We start from the raw sequence: 11,430 nt of genomic DNA on the forward strand, positions 1-11,430 counted from the left end.
TAAATCAAATTGTTTCAAAAATAGTCTTTCGCTCTCTGTCTTTGTGGCCCACCTTGCTTCCCAACATTGCCTGTTCATAATTTTTTCTGATGAAACGCTAACTCTGGTTCACTTTACTTCACTTCTCATTTGTGTTGTCTTTGTTTTGTCTTGCATTTGTATTTGTTTTCTTGCAGAGCCCATTAGTAATCTAATTTCTAACTGGTCTCATAACTTTATTCCAAATATAATGTTCACCACTTGCATATAGTCCCTTTCCCCCACTTCTATGAAAAGGTGTGCCAATTTTTCCAATGTAATAGTTTGAGGGTATCCTTAAATTAGTGGTGGCGGGGAACATTCACTTCAGCTTCAGTTCTGGTCAATTTGTTGCCCACTTAATCTGAGCCCTTCCAAAAATCCATACTCTTACTTTTCTCCTCTCTCTCTCTCTCTCTCTCTCTATCTCTATTTCTATCTCTATCTCTGCAAGATCTTTTATCATGTCTGTTTTGGGCGTAAAAAAAAAAAAAACCAATGCATGTGAAAAGTCTGTAAATAAACTGCTTTAAATGGGGAATATTAAATAATCGTGTTACTTTTCTGTGAAATTTGCTTTTATATGATGAACACAAAACTCATTTTTCCTTTTCCACCTTTTTTGTACTCTCTGGTATTTGATGTTTGACAGCATATTGAGTATCAGTGCAGATATTGAAACAATTGGAGAAATTCTGAAGAAAATCATCCCTACCTTGGAAGAGGTAGGCTCATTTTTATTCATTTGTGTATTTGGAGTGTAAGGGGGATTATTAGTTTAACAGGTTATCCCTAAGCCAGTGGGGAAAAGTTGACAGAGTAGTATATTAGTACTTTGGGTGAAATAGTTTGTGGTATCATTGCCCAGGGCTGCATAATATACAACACTAATGTGATAGATATTAGCAATCAAGACTGGTGACTTGTAGTGAATGTCATTTGTATACATTCTTATTGTATGTGTCCCCTTTTATTAAATAATACAGGCAGGCTTCTTTAGAATTCCATTTTAGTTGAGATGTGGAAATAGATTTTAGTTAGCTAGAATGGGCTGGTTGGGAGGGTGGTAATGTTTATTGCAAGATCTTCAATTTTCTGGTTATCTAGAAATATGAGGAAGTTTTGTTTTTTAAAGAAATAGTTGTTAGGCAAGAAGTTTGTCCCAGATAATATATTTAAGTTAAAATGTTGTAGTAGCTTTACCAATATATGCGACAATAGCCTGATCACATTAGACACTTAACCTATTACTCTTATTTTTCTACTTTCAGGGCCTGCAGTTGCCATCACCCACTGCAACCAGCCAGCTCCCGCTCGAATCTGATGCTGTGGAATGCTTAAATGTATGTCATAGTGCCATTGAACCCCCACTGAAGTATGGAGCCTGGCCCATAGGATCAATTTCATTTTAACATAGTGTACTTTTCCCGTCTCTAGAGAAAATGCTTGAAAATAAGATATATGAATGGTCTTACAACTCACTGTTGACCCTGCTCCATGCTGCAGTGGGAATTAACTACATTTGCAAAGTGCTTTGCAGTCATTTATATTATGGTGTTATTTGAATGTTGTTAATAATTTCTGTGGTAACAGCGACATGCTAAATGGCTGCAGTGTGGGTATGGTGTTGCAGGACCTGAAAAAAAAAATAGTTTTTTAAGGTGGTGCAGAATGTCCTTTTTGGGCCTGGCTATTGAGGATAATAAGCACATAACTGGTAAAGTTATTGAAATATAACTTCAGGTTGTTCACTGCAACAGTATTTTATGATTATGCTTATAAAAGATGGATGTGTTTGGGGAGTTTTTTGTTATTTTGCACTAAAGTTTTATACATCTCCATCTGCAGTATCAACACTATAAAGGAAGCGACTTTGACTGCGAGTTGAGACTGTTGATTCACCAGAGTCTGGCAGGAGGAATTATTGGGGTCAAAGGTGCTAAAATCAAAGAACTTCGAGAGGTAAAGGCACTTTTTTTCCCCCCTTTTCCCTTACTCTTTATCAAAGAGAAATGGTTTTAATAATGTTTTAGATCTTATTTAAAGAAGTGGGATTGTCCTTTCCCTATATTTCCCTCCTCCCCCCATTATTTCTGTCTAATCTAATTTTGGGATAAATATGGTCAAATTTTCTCTAGATTGCTCCTGTGTGTCCAGGCCTTGACACTGCTATACCATAGCTCTCTAACTCCCTAGGTGTGTTAGTACTACAAATAAGCCCAGGTTAATTGATTTAAAATATCTTTTTATTAAGCATTTCACTTTTTTAATTTCTCTTACAGAACACTCAGACAACTATCAAGCTTTTCCAGGAATGCTGTCCTCATTCCACGGATCGAGTTGTTCTTATCGGTGGAAAGCCTGATAGGGTTGTGGAGTGCATCAAGATCATACTGGATCTTATATCTGAGGTAAAAAGAAAAAACTTTTTTTTAAGATGTAATTTGGAGAGGTCATGGCTAGTTCATCAGTTAGCTGTAGACTATTTAAAAGAAAAGTTACTCTTTTTTACCATATATTTCATACATGGTGTCTTTTCACTAATAACTTCCCTAATCAATCTTTATTTACCTAGAAGTTACTCAAGATTTCCTTTGTTTAACTTTAGCCACAAGTTTAGACTAGCTATTGAAGAAAGTGTCATTATGTTGCCTTCTAATTGTAACCCATAACATACAATATAAACAAATTAAGTTTGACTAAATTTACCCAGTTTTGAACATAGGGGAAGAGAGAGAGAATAATTGGGGTACCATTTAAATAATGCAAAAGAAAAGGGGGAAATGCTAAGCAACATAAGGTATTAAGCATTATTAATGCAAAAATGAAATTTGCTATGGCTTCATTCTTTGTATTTGTACATTGTAGCCATAATGGTCCATTCAGTTCTGCTTGGCTTTAGATTCATCGAGAATGTTAAACAAGTTGCTAATATTATAAAAGTTAACAAATTTTGTTGTGGGGGTTTATCTCCGGTATACTATATAGTATAGTATTAATTTATATAGTATATATAAATACTATATAGTATAGTATTAATTTAGCAGACAATGGTGGGGTTGAATTTAAATTTAGATTGGATTCTTAGAAGAATAACATGAAGTAACTTTGAAAGTAACTACTGGAAATTTTTTTTTTTAAGTAGATTGACATTGAAAGAAACGAATTATACACAAACAGCCCAGCAAGTTAGAAACTCTGCATTTTTTAGTACATTTAATTATATGATTCTTGGTTTTCCTTTATGTGTGTTGTATATTAAGGTTGGTTTTTTTTTTCCTCCTTGGTTTAGTCTCCTATCAAAGGACGTGCACAACCCTATGATCCCAATTTCTATGATGAAACCTATGACTATGGTGGTTTCACAATGATGTTTGATGATCGACGAGGACGCCCTGTAGGATTTCCCATGCGGGGAAGGGGAGGCTTTGACAGAATGCCCCCAGGCCGTGGTGGGCGTCCTATGCCCCCATCCAGAAGAGATTATGATGACATGAGCCCTCGCAGAGGACCCCCACCACCTCCTCCTGGACGTGGTGGCAGGGGTGGTAGCAGAGCTCGAAATCTTCCTCTTCCACCACCACCACCACCTAGAGGAGGGTAGGTTGTGTTTTAGTGTAGATACTGTCTATATAGTATTTCAGGGGTTAAGTGCCAAAAATATTTTTCTATAAAAGAAACTCAAGCACAATCTGTTTTCCTTTCAGCGATCTTATGGCTTATGACAGAAGAGGAAGACCCGGTGACCGTTATGATGGCATGGTAGGAATTTTGACTTGTTACATAAAACTGTCCTTGCCATATATTTATCCTAGTAACCTTGTAGCAATTTAAGCTAATTAAGAAATTCATGTTCCAAGTAGTGTAAACTTTGGTATTTGGGGGAAAGACTAGATGGCACGTTGTTATAATGCATTTGAGATGTTTTTGATATTTATACAGCCAAGATTAGAGGAACTAATTTTCTTTTATCCTAATGTCAAAATATACCTACCCAACTCCACATACTTTTATCACCTATGGTGAAGCATTATGGTGTTTCTTACACTAGAAGCAGCATTAAATAATTTTCTCCTGCACCACATCCATGTAGAATTCCTATTGTGTATTCTTTTTCCCCAAAGTCCCTGTACTGTAAAAAGTTGAATGAATCACAAGTTATGACATCATTAATGGGAATGAAATGTTTCATCGATATAGTGTGTTGATATTAATTGAGACTGTATATTAACTGTAATACAGGTTGGTTTTAGTGCTGATGAGACTTGGGACTCTGCAATAGATACTTGGAGTCCTTCCGAATGGCAGATGGCTTATGAACCACAGGTTGAGTACCATGAGTTTACGGTATTACATTTTTTTTTAAGTCTTAAAACTTTATTTGAATCATAGATTGGTGTGGGTGTGTAGTGGTTTTCTGATTTGAACTTAATTATCAAGGGGTGGGGTTTCTGTTTCATATAGAAATAAACAATGGGAATCCTTGTTATTTTAGTAAATGTTGGAATGAAGTAAAACTCAAGAAAATGTTTTATATATATCCTGAAGGTGTAGAATCCTTCTGAAACTAACTAGAAATAACCTGATATAATAATGCTGGGGGGCGGGGGGGTTACAGAATAAAGATTTTTATTTCCTGGGATGTTGAATCAAAAAATTGCATGAATGTTTTAATTGTTTTTAAAACCGATGCTCATATAAGTACAAGTTTTATGGAATAATTTTTTACATTTCTCTTTCCACAATCTTTAGGGTGGTTCTGGATATGGTAAGTGTTTTTATCCTTCTTGAGTTAAAAAAAAAAGATTCCTGTTTCATAAAGAACTAGATGCTTATGATTTAAATTAGATTATTCCTATGCAGGGGGCCGTGGCTCATACGGTGATCTTGGTGGACCCATTATTACAACACAAGTAACTATTCCCAAAGATGTAAGTAATTCCAGTATTAGTTACTCGATTGGTTTTTTAATATTCTGAAATCTAGAGCAATTTCACAAAACGGGTTAAATTTACTAACTTGAGCTTCATTTAAGGGCATGAAAATTTTATTTTGGCTCAATTTCTCTTTAAAGTTGTGCATTATGACTTAAAATTGTGTATCCCAATTATTATGGTAAATATTAAAATCGTAATTAGAGACCATTGTAAAATGCTATAATTGTCACCTCACAAGAATAGTGATGACCCCCTTCCCTAATTTTAATCCTTTTTGTGATGTGCAGTTAAGCTACTTGATCTTTAATTTGAAATTGATAACTTAATTCCCATTTACTCTAGTACTTTTAAATTGTACTTGACTGATCAATAATTTAGAGGGAAAGTGAGTTTATAATGTCCAAAAAGTTGGGGTATGATTTCTGATGAAGTAATGCAAATGAAAAACAGATTTGGCTACAGAAGTGCTTAACTATTTTGTGTCATAGTCATCCCCTCCCCCCTCCCCCCTTTAGCAATCTGGTGAAGCCTGGATTCCTCACTCCTCAGAGCAGTGAAATGCTGAAAATGGAATTACCAAAGAAATCAGTTACAGTGAAATTGTTAGCAGTGTTAACAAGTTCATGGACTTGGATTCAGAACCCTTTAAAGAATTAACTAATTAATGATTGAGCTTTTTACATTTCTGGGTAAAAGTTGTATAGTTAATATTTTAAAGCTACTAAAATAGGCATAGCATTCTGTCTAAAATGTGAATTAGGAATATATTTGTAATTGTCAAAGTTTTCATACTTTTCAGTTGGCTGGATCTATTATTGGCAAAGGTGGTCAGCGAATCAAACAAATACGTCATGAATCTGGAGCATCAATCAAAATTGATGAGCCTTTGGAAGGATCTGAGGATCGAATTATAACCATTACAGGAACACAGGACCAGATACAGAATGCACAGTATTTACTGCAAAACAGGTAGGTTGAAGTTAATTTTTTAATTATTTTTTTCATTTTAACATACTAGAACTTGAAGCTTTTTTTTCCCCTCAATTGATATTTCTTTTAGAAGCCATGGTATCTCAAAATCTATTTTGGGGGACCTAACTTCTAAACATCCTGGTAGTTTGCTTTCATTTTCTTCTGCTTTCTTACTAAAATGAAGACACCCTCAATACTAATCTTGCTGGAAGAAGCCTTAACCAAGCAGTCCTCTCATTTCTCTGGTGAAAACTGCTGCAAAAACTACTTGTAATAAAATTATATAGAGCCTGTAGAAAATATGGAAGATTTCATTGGATATTGGCCTAGTTCTGTGTGGAAGACTAGTGATTTTGTTGTTTTTAGATAACTAAAACGACAACAAATCACAGTCTGCCATATGGCACAGGCCATGCCTCTACAGGATAAGTTGAAAACATTGGTGCTGTTAATGCAGCATTTCACACCTGGCATTTCTTTGTCTTTCCTGCCAAATATTAACAGCTTTTAAAAATTTCATTTTCTTAATCCTGCTATGCTGTCTGTTATTGTTAAGAAGCATTTTTCTGCTGTTGGACTTTTTAGTCTTTAATTTTAATTGCTTGTTTTCAAATTTAAATTACATTTAAATTTTAATTGACAAGTTTGTCATTTTAATTTAGCATTAAATTTATTGTCTTTTTTTTAATGTTGATGCAAGATGTTCTGTACAAAAATTCTAATTCGCATTTTTTTTTCTTTTCTTTTATAGTGTGAAGCAGTATGCAGATGTTGAAGGATTCTAATGCAAGATATTTTTTCTTTTTTATAGTGTGAAGCAGTATTCTGGAAAGTTTTTCTAAGACTAGTGAAGAACTGAAGGAGTCCTGCATCTTTTTTTTTTTATCTGCTTCTGTTTAAAAAGCCAACATTCCTCTGCTTCATAGGTGTTCTGCATTTGAGGTGTAGTGAAATCTTTGCTGTTCACCAGATGTAATGTTTTAGTTCCTTACAAACAGGGTGGGGGGGGAAGGGCGCGCAAAACTAACATTGAAATTTTGAAACAGCAGCAGAGAGAGTGAATTTTATTTTTGTTCATTGTTGGTGGTAAAAAAAAAATAATAATAATAATAATTTTTTCCCCTCCTGTAACTATTGTGAACACCTTGCTTTGTGGTCACTGTAATTTTTTGGGGGGGGGTGGGACAAGGGAGAAAGAGTATCAATAGTCCACGTGTCCCTGGCATCCATTCAGAGCAGTGTGCAGAATGTAATGCTCTTTTGTAAGAAACGTTTTATGATTTTTAAAATAAATTTAGTGAACCTATTTTTGGTGGTCATTTTTTTTAAGACATTAAATCTCAAATGGATAAATATTTACCCCTAGACAAAAGCAGCACTAATTAAACACTAAGTTTGATTTTCAGCTCCTCTGTGGATATAGGCGTATCTTCTTGGACACATATTAAGCAAATAGTCCTGGTGACAACTTGATGACTTGAATGTCCATTGCTTGGGAAGGAATTGCACCACATTCATTCATGCAACAAGCTGTTTTTTGCAAATGCTTGCCCCTACTTGCAGCACAATTTTCTATATTAGTAATTGTGAAGAAAAACCAAGCTGGGAGCAGTACCATACATTGGTATAGATACACACCTGAAGCCTGATTAGCAGCAAGTTTTACTAATCAGAATAACAACACTTGGTTATGAAAATGACTGAAGCTGAATAAATTCTGATTATTTTTAGATAATTCCTCACTTGTAGACTATTAAAAAAAAAACTGTCAACTTGCCTGGTGTCTACTAGTTAAACTTTGTAAAAATATATATATATATACTTGTTTTTCCATTGTATGCAGATTTAAAAGAAAGATGTACCATTTCTCTGTTGTATGTTGGATTATGTAGGAAATGTTTGTGAACAATTCAAAAAGTGATAAAAAAAAAAGTACCTGTGGATGTTTTGTGTAGTATCTTGGCATTTGTATTAATAGTTTAAAGTTCTAATTTCACTTCCAAATAAAAATAAACTCACACAACGCTGGATTTGATGTGCCCAGTTTGGAGAATGAGTGACATTGTTACTAAGTTTCTTTGAATCTTTATTTCTTTAAAGAAATTTCTCATTTACGCTACACACATTTGTTAGCAATTTTTAATGATTCATGTTGACCATGGTAATTTTAAAGATAAATAATGTCCTGAAACTTGGCACGATTGAAATAACTCCTAGTATATATTACACATATTTGGGGGGGGAGGGTAAAGATAGTGTTTACTATAACCAAATGTTATTTGGTTTGTGAGGTATGGGAAGGATTCCCTTTTAAAATGTCTTGACTAGAATTCTGCTTTGATCACTTTCTAAATAAGATTTAAGCTAGCCCAAAGTAATTAACCATTTAATGTGAAACATGTTTCAGTATCTGACCTGGTGGAACTACATCATGCCAGTGCTATATAAGGTTACTTTTGGCTAAAAAGTGGCTTGCCTTTTCGTTTTCTTGTGGATTAAAGGAAGTGGGTTAAATAATTGTTTGGGAGACGCAACTAGTAAATGAGGCTGGGTTGAAAGACAAGTGGTCTCCAAACTCCAGGCTCAATGCCTGAAGTTCATTTCTCCTTTAGGCAATAGGAACTAAAAGTCAAATATTGGTTGCATGATAAAAGAACTTGCTATTGAGGGACAAAATTGGGTGGAATTGTCCATGGGACCTGGAAACGGAATGACCCGAGTTCCATCCCAACCTCAAACAGTAGCTCTATGACTATGGACAAGCCACTTTTGTTTGCTTCAGTTTCCTCGCCTTTAAAATGAGCTGGAGAAGGGGTAATAATGGCAAACCATTCCAGTATCTTTGCCATGAAAACCCCAGGTGGGTCACAGAGTTGAACAAGTGAAATAAAAGATTAATAGCATTGAAGGAGGACACTTAAAACTTTCTGCTTTTTACTTTAAGGAGTTTACAATCTAGAACTAGAGGAAAAATTTTGGTGATTTAGGGAGGAAAAAGTATGACCCTAGATTAAATAGATTTTAAGGGAAAGGACCATTCGTGGAGAGAACTACAGCAAAGTTCTATATAACTATAAGAAGTATTTGTTTAGGAATTTTTAGTTAAGTGAATGGGTTAGGTAAAGGAGAATATGTTCCTTTGTTTAGTCATGGCCAACTTGATCACGTGGATGCTACTGTCCAATCGGTTTCCGTGACAAGAATAATGGACAAGTTTGCCATTTCATTCTCATTTTACTGTTGAAAAATGGGCAAAAAAGTGACTACTTCCCCAGGGTCACATAGATAATAAATCTGAAACCAGATTAAAACTCCTCTCTTCCTGACTCCAGACCCAGCACTGAGCCACATAGCTGCCGCTGAAGAGAAGAATAGGGGAAAGTAAGACAGTAAAAGTAAGCTTGGGGGCCAGATCATGAAAGGCCTAAATGCCATGTAAAGAAATTTGTTCATTTTGTAGACGATGCAAAGCTACTGAAGGATTGAAGTGACTTGAATTGTGCTTTAGGAAAATTATGCTGGCAACAGAGAAAAAAATTTTGTTTATAAAGGAGGCTGTAAAGTATTACAGTAGCAGCAGGTAATGAATTACACATTAGGTATAGTACAAATGGAAAGCTGCTAGAGCTATTTGAAAGGTAGACTCGGTATTTGATAACTGATTGATATAGGAAGGATAAGGTGTCAAAGATAACTTTCATCTGTAATCTTCAGGCTATAATAAGGGTTGGAGGCCTGAAAGTGTCATTTACTTGACATATGTAGCTTGCATCTGTCACATTCAGATTTCATTAGACTTCTTGTGGACAACAAAGTGACATCCCTTGTGATTCTAGATCCCATTCAGTGTGACTTCTCAAAATGTTAATAAAATGTGAATCACCAACGATATTCTTCTGGTGAAGTGGAGGTCTTCCAGTCTCTATTCTTTACAGACCCTTGGTGTTGTCATCTGATCTATTGCTCTAACCTAAAGATCCTTTATCTGGGCATATCCTTACCAACTGCATTGTAGTTGTATCTTTACATCTTCCAGACTTTTCCAACTACTCTATAACTGAAGTTCCTTCTGTATTGTATCCCCAGCATTTAAAATAGGTCTTGCCACCTAGTGTGTTCTTAATAAATGATTCATTCATTCTTATTCAATGAATAGGGTCCCTGGATCATTCACCCCTTCTGGATCAGGTTGTCAAGAGTTTTTTTAGGAAAAAGGGGAATCTCACCAAGACACAAGTGTGTTACCCATCTCTGATGTTATTGGCAAGGAAACAAAAGGGGTTGAGTATTGGATGCTGGCTGAAAACAGAGGCTGGAAGTTTCTAGTGAATGGGAGAATTCCCATAAAAGGAAAAGCGTGATAGTAATCAACAGGAGTGAGCATAATTAGAGAAGAGACATGATGTAACCAAGTTCAAACGTGCACCTACTCTCTCTATAGATACATAGATATAAAAATATAATTGGATAATCACATTTATATATTGTACATAAGTGTATATTTAATATATATGCATGTACATAAAAAATACTTTTCTGTCCCTAAATGAAAAGATTTTATTTCACATTGGGCACACAGGACTCAGTAGAGTAGACAAGTTTAAGGAAATTCAGTATTGACTACTACAATGGGAAAAGAATAGAAAAGTACAAAAGAGATACAAAACAATATCTTTGAAAAGCTTACAGTCATTGGGTTGAATCAATAATTCAAATGACATTTGTATCTTGATGGTGTAAACCACTTTTTTTAACATTTAGTTTTATCTTCATGTCTACATTTTCTTCTTCCCACCTTGCTCATTTCTTTCCCTGTCCCTCTCCATTGAAAAAGAAAAGAAAATTACAAATATATATGTCAAGTAAAACAAATTCCTGCTTTGACCAATTGGCCATGTTAAAAGACAGAGAAAGAGAGAATGTGTGTGTGTGTGTGTGTGTGTGTGAGACAGGATGTATGTGTGTGTATTTCTTGTATGCACTTTGAATTCACTTCTCTATCAGAAGATAGATCAGTATGCTTCATCATAGGCATGACTCAATAAAAGTTAATAAGCATGCAATCACATTTAATCTGCTTTAATCACAAAGTAATAATATTGTACTTATGGATATAATACTTTAAAGCCAATTAAAGACTTGCCACTATTTTATGCCAATAGTTATACTCAAACATTCAGATTAATAGAACTGAAAGTGTCCTTAGAGATCATTAATTTCAATCCATTCCTTTGGACAAAATATGTTAGGGTTAAAAGAGGATTCATAGCTTTAGGTGGCTTTCTGGCATAGACTTTATGATTCAAAATTTTAATAGCCATTTACATTATCCCATCAATAATTATTGTGCTAATAATTTGGTAAAAAAAATGGGGAAAGAGTTGGGGAGAATGAAAGTCACTGAGAAGTACCTACTTTCCCCCCTTTATAAAAGCTTGAAAATGGTCTTTACATGTAACAATATCCTTGGTGAAAATGTGAGAGGGAAATTGCCAGGCTTTAA

General features: G+C 34.9%; 1 protein-coding gene and 1 non-coding gene across 12 annotated transcripts in view; both read left to right on the forward strand.

The window, feature by feature from the left end:
* HNRNPK (heterogeneous nuclear ribonucleoprotein K) overlaps positions 1–7,995 on the forward strand; it is a 13,912-nt gene extending 5,917 nt beyond the window's left edge. For 4 of the 11 annotated variants that reach the window (XM_003761810.4, XM_012543072.3, XM_012543074.3 and 1 more), the window contains 11 exons: positions 671–743; positions 1,290–1,361; positions 1,867–1,980; positions 2,301–2,429; positions 3,311–3,618; positions 3,726–3,780; positions 4,261–4,365; positions 4,771–4,786; positions 4,867–4,949; positions 5,755–5,924; positions 6,679–7,995. In XM_003761810.4, coding sequence (XP_003761858.1) covers positions 671–743; positions 1,290–1,361; positions 1,867–1,980; positions 2,301–2,429; positions 3,311–3,618; positions 3,726–3,780; positions 4,261–4,365; positions 4,771–4,786; positions 4,867–4,949; positions 5,755–5,924; positions 6,679–6,712 — 1,159 coding nt within the window. In that variant the 3' untranslated portion in view covers positions 6,713–7,995. The remainder of the gene's footprint in view (positions 1–670; positions 744–1,289; positions 1,362–1,866; positions 1,981–2,300; positions 2,430–3,310; positions 3,619–3,725; positions 3,781–4,260; positions 4,366–4,770; positions 4,787–4,866; positions 4,950–5,754; positions 5,925–6,678) is intronic. The other 7 variants (XM_012543078.3, XM_012543079.3, XM_012543075.3 and 4 more) reach the window with 6 other exon arrangements.
* On the forward strand, positions 6,207–6,356 carry MIR7 (microRNA mir-7). The gene has a single exon (NR_105700.1). It is a non-coding gene; the product is annotated as a microRNA mir-7 (primary transcript).
* Positions 7,996–11,430: the final 3,435 nt, after the last annotated feature.

This window comes from Sarcophilus harrisii, chromosome 1 (genome assembly GCF_902635505.1).
Source record: "Sarcophilus harrisii chromosome 1, mSarHar1.11, whole genome shotgun sequence".
In the NCBI taxonomy this organism is placed as follows: Eukaryota; Metazoa; Chordata; class Mammalia; order Dasyuromorphia; family Dasyuridae; genus Sarcophilus; species Sarcophilus harrisii.